Source organism: Anopheles nili, chromosome 3, assembly GCF_943737925.1.
Source record: "Anopheles nili chromosome 3, idAnoNiliSN_F5_01, whole genome shotgun sequence".
NCBI classification, from domain to species: domain Eukaryota; kingdom Metazoa; phylum Arthropoda; class Insecta; order Diptera; family Culicidae; genus Anopheles; species Anopheles nili.
The window spans coordinates 35,016,762-35,024,589 of record NC_071292.1 but is presented as its reverse complement, the minus strand read 5'-3'; the positions used below and the strand labels follow the sequence as shown (position 1 = coordinate 35,024,589).

At 48.5% G+C, this 7,828-nt stretch overlaps 1 protein-coding gene across 1 annotated transcript; it reads left to right on the top strand.

Moving 5' to 3' along the window:
- The first annotated feature begins 513 nt into the window (after positions 1–513).
- LOC128723062 (opsin-3) lies at positions 514–2,262 on the top strand. The gene is made up of 3 exons (XM_053816769.1): positions 514–962; positions 1,035–1,715; positions 1,786–2,262. The coding sequence occupies exons 1-3, from the start codon at positions 715–717 to the stop codon at positions 2,024–2,026; spliced, it is 1,170 nt and encodes a 389-aa protein (XP_053672744.1). The 5' UTR covers positions 514–714; the 3' UTR covers positions 2,027–2,262.
- The last annotated feature ends 5,566 nt before the right edge of the window (positions 2,263–7,828 follow it).

Sequence of the window (7,828 nt, the reverse complement as noted above, 5' to 3'; positions counted from 1 at the left end):
GGCGAACAGTCGTTGCTTCGAGCACTTTAGGCACACAGAAACAGGGAAACGTGGAAAGTTTCATTACGAAGGTGGACTTTTTACTATCACGCCCGTGAACAGCAGCGTTAGCTCGCCTATTTTACTACTCTACTTGATGCATTTCGCACAACCATCTGACCTGATTCTTGAGCTTCACAAGAACGAATCAGCACCATGCCCGGTTTCGTCACAGCTTTCAAGTACCCATCGGTTGACCTTGTCGGGCTCAAAAGAAAAAAGCAAATAAAACCCACCTGAGTGCCCTTTTTTTACCCTAATCCAGCTCATCCACCGCGAGTGAACGGGTTGCATTTGCACAAATAATCACATTAAAGCCTACATCCAGCTGGCCATCGAGTTGATCCTCGCCCAAATCACGCAAGGCGCTGATTCAACACGGCTTGCGCTAATCCAATTGCAACCCGCACGGAGTTTCCACACTATAAAAGCGACCCATCCGCCATGGCTCTGGGTGAACATTTGCGAAGCGTTTCTACCAGAAACCGGTCCAAATCGTTCCCCTTTCTAAGCGGTGCAGTGTGAGTTTGTGTTGCCAGAGTGCATGCTACCGGGACATCATTCGGAACAGATACCATTCTTGAGGCTGCTACTGCTGCTCTGTGAGACCTGCTCTGTTTTAGTTCACCGACACCTAGGACCTCTCCGGTGTGATCTACGCGACGCCGTCTCGTCATGTCGCTATTGAACGGTACCAGCTTTGCAGAAGGCGCCATGTTGCAGCCGATGGCACGCATTGCCGCTGACATGCCAAAACTGCTCGGATGGAATCTACCGGCTGAGGAGCAACACCTGGTGCACGATCACTGGCGTGGGTTTCCGGCACCACCCTACTATATGCACCTGATGCTGGCCATGATCTACTTCGTGCTCATGAACACCTCCATCATCGGGAATGGGATCGTACTGTGGATCTTCGGCACGTAAGATCACTTTAGAGTTCACAAGTCATCATCTGTGTACCTTTCTCTATCGCTCTCTCTCTCTCGTTACAGCTCAAAGTCACTGCGGAATGGCTCGAACATGTTCATCATCAATCTGGCCGTGTTCGATCTGCTGATGATGTGCGAGATGCCAATGTTCTTGGTGAACTCGTTCTCGGAGCGTTTAGTTGGGTATGGTGCCGGATGCTCGGTTTATGCCGCTCTCGGCAGTTTGTCCGGTATTGGTGGTGCTGTTTCGAATGCGGTGATCGCGTTCGATCGCTATCGTACCATTTCGAACCCACTCGAGGGTCGGTTGAGTCGCGTACAGGCGGGTCTACTGATCGCACTCACATGGTTGTGGACGATGCCGTTTACATTGCTGCCGTTGTTCGAGATTTGGGGTCGGTACATTCCCGAGGGTTACCTGACGACGTGTTCATTCGATTATCTAACCGACGATCAGGATACGCGCGTCTTCGTTGGGTGTATCTTCGCTTGGGCGTACGTCATTCCGATGCTGTTCATTTGCTACTTCTATGGGCGGTTGTTCTCGCACGTGCGCCAGCATGAACGTATGTTGAAGCATCAGGCGCGTAAGATGAACGTCGAGTCGTTGACGGCGAATCGCAGTGAACGAGCTCAAGCAGTTGAGATGCGCATTGCAAAGGCCGCTTTTACGATCTTCTTCTTGTTCGTGTGTGCCTGGACACCGTACGCGATCGTCACCATGATCGGTGCCTTTGGTGATAGGTGCGTTGAAGCTTTCCTAGGAACCTAGTTTCCTCTTCCTAACTGATGTCGCTGTTCTGTTTATTCCCAGGACTATGCTGACTCCGCTCGTCACGATGATACCCGCCGTTTGCTGCAAGATCGTGTCCTGTCTAGACCCGTGGGTGTACGCCATCAGCCATCCAAAGTACCGCCAGGAGCTGGAACGTCGTTTGCCCTGGATGGGTATCAAAGAGCCAGAGGATGGCGTGAGCTTGGCTGAGAGTAAGCAAACCGCGATCGTCGAGCAGGTGCCAGCGACTGGTGGTGATGGTGGTGCCGTTGCCAGCTAAACAAACACTCACTCTGGACACGTCCCTGAAAAAGGACGACCTCTATGACCGACCGACTGCTGAAGTTTGAAGGATGACGCTTTCCGGTACAGTACACTCGCTAGTTTGTAAGTCTCCCGTTGCTCGTGGGCCTAACCCGTCCTTGGGCGCATGCAAATGAACGAAAAAAAAACGCCCTTTACGCCCGGCCGTTTCCGGACGGTGGTGGTGTTTTGGGCGCGAAAAAACAAATAAACTGCATTCAAACGAACCGCATGGGGTTGTTTTGCTTTGGAGGTTTTTTGGGGAAAAAAACCCGCCCCCAAAGCTCCGCAATGACACACGGGTATGCTTCCGGAAAGAACTCAACCTTGCAGTGTAAACGCACCCGAACGGATGAAATAGCGTGCGTACGCTTTGTACTTTCTGTACCGGTCGGTTTTTCGACGCACCTAAACATGTTACTCAACACCCCATTCACGAGTGCCTCGAGGTCCTTACCTGTCCAGTAGCACCATGAAATCGATCGATCTCAGGCAGAAGACAAAACCCCCATCGTACACGCCTACTCACACATACCACAGCAGCCTCCGCGGAACGGGCAATCGGAACGTTGAGTGCGTATTAATTAGTGTCGATTCAAAGCCACACCCGACACCTGCGCCTCGGGCAAATGAACAATCGCTAATGAAGGCACGGTAGGCGTCGTTTACTACCAGCAGCTCGGTTTCTTCTCGCCTGCCCACAGGAGTATCGCGAAAGAATCGGCTTAGGCTGCACACGGCTGGCGGCGAGATGAGATCTATTTATTTAGATTGATTAAAACTCATTATTTATTCATTCATTAGCTGTTTGCTGAACAAACGCGCAAGAATTCGCTCCGGGGTTCTTGTGTTTTTCCTCACCCTTTCTTTTTTTTTCTCTCTCTCTCTCTCTCTCACTCATCCCCGGGTTGGGGATTTTGCGGGACCCATTTTTAACTGTTTATGCTGCCCGCCGGTGTGCCTTGGGAGGGAAATCGCGCCCCCTTACTTACTTTCCGTCGCTGCTTTTTCGATTTAATGCGCACATTTTTCACCCCGCTTTCGTGCGCTAAAGGGTACTGGTGGAGTTGAACGAACCGGAGGGTAGCTTTTACAAAATGCATGCTTCGTGAGGCGACTCGAGCGAAGCTTTCGCGGGTCCATTTACAATCCCGCGGTACGAGAGCCACTCTAAATTAGTACGCACTCTGCTTGCCACAGCAATAGCTAGAAAGATGAAGGAAAAAAACTACAACTAGAGAGAGGGTCGATATTAAAACATAAACTTAGGTAAATGTCCATCTGAACTCCTTCCAATCTGCCACAACAATTACATTTAAGTTGAAGAAAGTCCCCTGTCTTTCGAAGTGTTTTAGGATTCACAGCAAGTTTCGGCCAAGAAAAGCTTGATATGTAATACACAAAGAGGCAAAAAATCGTTCGCTTGTATAAGTGTTTACGCATATGTATGCGAAAAGTACATTTTAAAAGGGGAATATTGTGCGATTTTTCTCCTTTAAAAATCGTTCAAAATTAATATCATCTGAAGAGAATAATTTGGATCTTCATTTGAATTGCTGGAATTTGGTGAATTTATATTATTGAACTCCCAGAAAAGTTCATCAAAAAGCGATTCTGCGGAGCAGGCAAACTGTACGTGAGATGAATATGAATAATTTCCCAGAGCCTCTCATAATGGCAGCAATGTTTACTAAACTAACAAACTAGCTAGAGGCGATTGACGCCATTGGTTTTGGTCACTGAAAGCGATCGTCCTATTTGCCCCCTGCCATGTGGGATCCGTTTAAAAAAACCAACATGACCAACTAAGCCGATCGAGCAATGCAACTTATATCATGCTATCTGACAAGTAGAATGATGCCATCTCTTTTTCAATTGCATTTACGGCGATTATCGACCAAACGGTTTTTTTACCATTATTAGTTGTATTGTTTTTATTTTATTTTATTCGAATCGGATGAAAACAAAATCAGACTATGCCCAATTAATGGTAATTGATTCTTTTCGTCGATTACCGCCAACGGTTCAGTGTGCAGCAATAATTGTGGTGTAGTAATGCGTTAAATGTAATGCAATGTAACGTTCGTTAGTACCCCTGCATGCCGAAAATCCAGTACTATTTCCAGGAAACTCATCCCACGAACAACTGAAATTACGCAAATGCATCGCATGAGAATGCAACAAATATCGCGGGACGTTTTATCACATTTCGCTGCCACAAACAGCTGAGTGCTACGAATGCAAAATCGATTAAAATGTCCTAAAATAGGAGCATCATTCGCAATCAGAGCCCGCAATTGGGGGAAAGTAATCCATCAAAGTGGGCCATTTTTTATCACTTGCCAACCCAAGTAGAGTGTTATTTGGGCTAGATGCGTGAGCAACTTTTGCATTGCATCAGAAGCTGCAGTGTGCCGTGTGCCATTTGCCATTCACCCACACTCCCCTTTCCTCCCTTCTGGAAAACCCCCCGCCCCCGGCAATGAAATTCGAGCGCATTGTTCAATCATCCTCCGTGATTAACTGTTATCGGATTGAAAAATCATAAATGTGTCACATCCCGACCGCACCGGAAGCGGTGAACGGATTGCAACCCCCTTCCTGTTCCACCTCCCCTCTACCCCTGAAACGCTTCCGATAGCTTGCCGACGGAGTGGAATTAATTTTCGGCATTTTTGCTCATTTTTTATTACTTTTGGGTTTCCGCCACTTGCACCTCCGAGTAGCTATTAGTGGATTTGCCGATGCCACTTTACGACACGGGGCATTGCTGCATTGCGACTTGCGTTACTCGACCAAAACCCCAACCTCACCAAATGGGTGAGGCACTCAACAGAAGCGAGGTGGCATTCATTTGTCAGGAATTACGGTCCACCTGGCGTACTTTAAATCAAGAAAAAAAGTGGCGTTGCGCAACAAAGCAAACGTGAATTCGGGCGCGAAAATGATCGGCTAATGGAAAAGGAAAAAAGCACACTTAATTTCACGTAATGGCTTGTCCCGGACACAACCCGGTCGGCTTAGCGGACTTAGCTCGGTGCCACGCAAAAGCCATCAAATAGACTCCTCCGAACGGGTGTGGCAAATTAACAAAACCGAATCGAACGCTCATTCCGAGACATGCCGGAGCAATGCGCCATTTGACTAGGTGTGTGTTTTTTGCTTTATTTTTACCTTTTTTTCGCCCTCTTCATCCGCAAAACCGCAACCACCACCGCTGCGCTGGTTGATGTGAATTTTTAATTAAATCCATTCAAAAGGCTGCACTGATTGCGCCTCCCGCCTTGGCCAGCCAGCCAGTCTTGTTGTTCAATCACGAATTTCATATTTCATCGTCTTCACCGGGCGGGATGCCAGGCTTTTTATGCTGGCTTTGTCTTTGCCCGAAGGATGGTGGCGCCAATTGGCGGCGGTTGTTTTGCAAATTAAATTTCCTACCTAATGAAATAAAACTTACCGCAGCGGGCGGAAATAGTGCGCCCAACCTAACCCAACCAGGGCCGACCGGCCAATTTCCGCCATCGGCCAACAAAACGGACGAATCCTTCCGTGGAAGCCTGACCACACCAGACCGGGGGGGGGGGAGGCGATTTTATAGACAAACTTCATTGATTTCAACGACATGATCGTAAAAGCAGGCGGATGGGGGAGGGTGGATCATCATTGCCGTCGTCCTCTCGCGAGATGGTGCCGCTAACGAACGGAACGGTGGCTTAGTTGGGGGTGATGAGGGCGACTGACAATCAATTCAGCCATTTTGAATGCTGAAGCCGCGCACAATTCCTTTCAGCAGCCGCCATTATGACGACTGAAGTGACCGATCCGTGGCAAGGATCTAGAGCTCCTTTTTTTCCCCTTCCCTTTCGGACACCAAAAACGCCACCACCACCAGCGAGGCAATTATCCGTTAAACATTCAATTTTGGATGGCCAGCGGGTGCCAGCTGGCGGCGGTGAAATTAGATTGTCCCTTTCAGGAGTCGCTTTATTTTCGGCTGCTGTTGTTGTTGTCTTTTATGGGGATTTTATTTGTCGTTTTTTTAGATGTATATTTTTGTTGCTCTCTCCAACCAATCGCCATTGCAGCCATTACATTGCGATCCGATTTGGCGCACGATCACCGTCGACCATTAAAGTTGCCAGGACACCATCTGCCGGAACGGAGCAAATGGCGTGGTTTCCGGGTAGCGTTGGACCTTCCAAAGGTCAAGCGCTATCGCTTATATTAGATCAATGCAAACGATGCGCCATTCAATTGCCGTTTTTTTATCGGCCACCAATCAAAGTCGGTTTGCGATAATGGCATCCTTCGGGGAGGATCCTTAATCCATTTATGAGTGTGCAGCCTGGAACATCTCCGCACCACGAATTACGTACAAACCGAGCCGAGCTGGTGAATTGTGGCACGACACTTTAAAGTTTACGTTTACGCCAACTCGAGATCGAGGAGGCTGGGAAAATCCTCCCGGTTGTGGGCACACACACACACACATAAAACCCCTCAACCGATATGTCGGTGTTTTTGAAACAATCAAACCATCAGTGCTTCGAAGCGATAACCTGCTGCCCACATCGTTCTACAGTGCGAGTCCGAAACGAACGAAATTAATCCCTTAATCCTTGACCCGGGGCATCCGAAAATTGCAATCTGCGCCATGGCGATTTCATGGCGATTTTCCAAGCACTCGCTGGCACAAATATCGCGAACGAGAGAGAGAGAGAGAGAGAGAAGGAGAGAGTAAGCGAGAAGAGTGCAAACAGATTCGATTACGTATCGCCGTTGAGGGTGGATGGAAATTTCACTCAATTGCATTTTTCGCTTCCAAACGCGCGGCTGATTTCGGCTGCACTTTGTACGAGCCACAGTACCACCAGGCCTGCAGTAATTAACACCGGAAATATTCGGCTACCGGAACCATGTCCGGCTCTAAGCCTCCCCCCAAACCCCGATGTTGTGCATATTTACAACGGATTGCTCCGCGTCCTTCCCGGTGCGATCGAAACAAGCATAATCGCATCAACGTGGCGGAACACCGATGGCGAACTGGCACGTAATTGCCGTCAACCGAATGAGCGATTGTTGGTGAATTTTGCATCCGATTCGCGCGATTCGACCACCCAACGGTAGGGTAATTAGTAGCCACTCGCGCGATTCTAAGAAACCCTTGGGCCGCGACTTGTTCCCCGAATTTCGCCTCCTTTCGCGGTTTGGTCATTGGCCACCGAGGCAAACAATCAAGTGCAATCAGTGATGTTTCGAACGCAAGCCACACAATGCCGATGTGGCCATTCGGGGAAGCCTTCCTTTGGGCTCTTACTAGTGGTTTGGGCCGATATTCCACGACCATTTTCCAAGTCCTTATTTTTTCCCACACCAACTGTCAACTAACTGTCAAAACCAAGCAACGGACACAGGTTGCTATGTTCTGCATCAACGGCTTCATCTCGTGCCAGGTGGAGCAAAATGTTCCTCCTCCACTTGAGAAAGCTAAAGCTGCAACCACAAAAAAGAAACCATCACTTGCTAGATCGCTTAAAATAATACTCTCCACACGACGGTACGACGTGCGTTTTGTATGCGAGCATGCTTCACCTTCGCCTCGATAAAACACTCTTTTTTCGCACACTTCTACGAACAGCTATCAGCACAGGTCAGGGGCGGTGAATAAATTTAATTTCCTGTCAGTAACAAGAATGCCTCCACTGTTCCAGCGATATTCGCATCGTAATGAAATATGCCGCAGCTGGGAGGCATCTTTGGGATGATTTTTTTTGTTGTT

Excerpts from the sequence above, each read along its gene's own strand:
- LOC128723062 (XM_053816769.1), top strand. The coding sequence starts at position 715 with ATGTCGCTATTGAACGGTACCAGCTTTGCAGAAGGCGCCATGTTGCAG. Across the intron at positions 963-1,034 it reads GTACTGTGGATCTTCGGCAC|CTCAAAGTCACTGCGGAATG; the intron begins GTAAGATCACTT and ends CTCTCGTTACAG. Across the intron at positions 1,716-1,785 it reads ATCGGTGCCTTTGGTGATAG|GACTATGCTGACTCCGCTCG; the intron begins GTGCGTTGAAGC and ends GTTTATTCCCAG.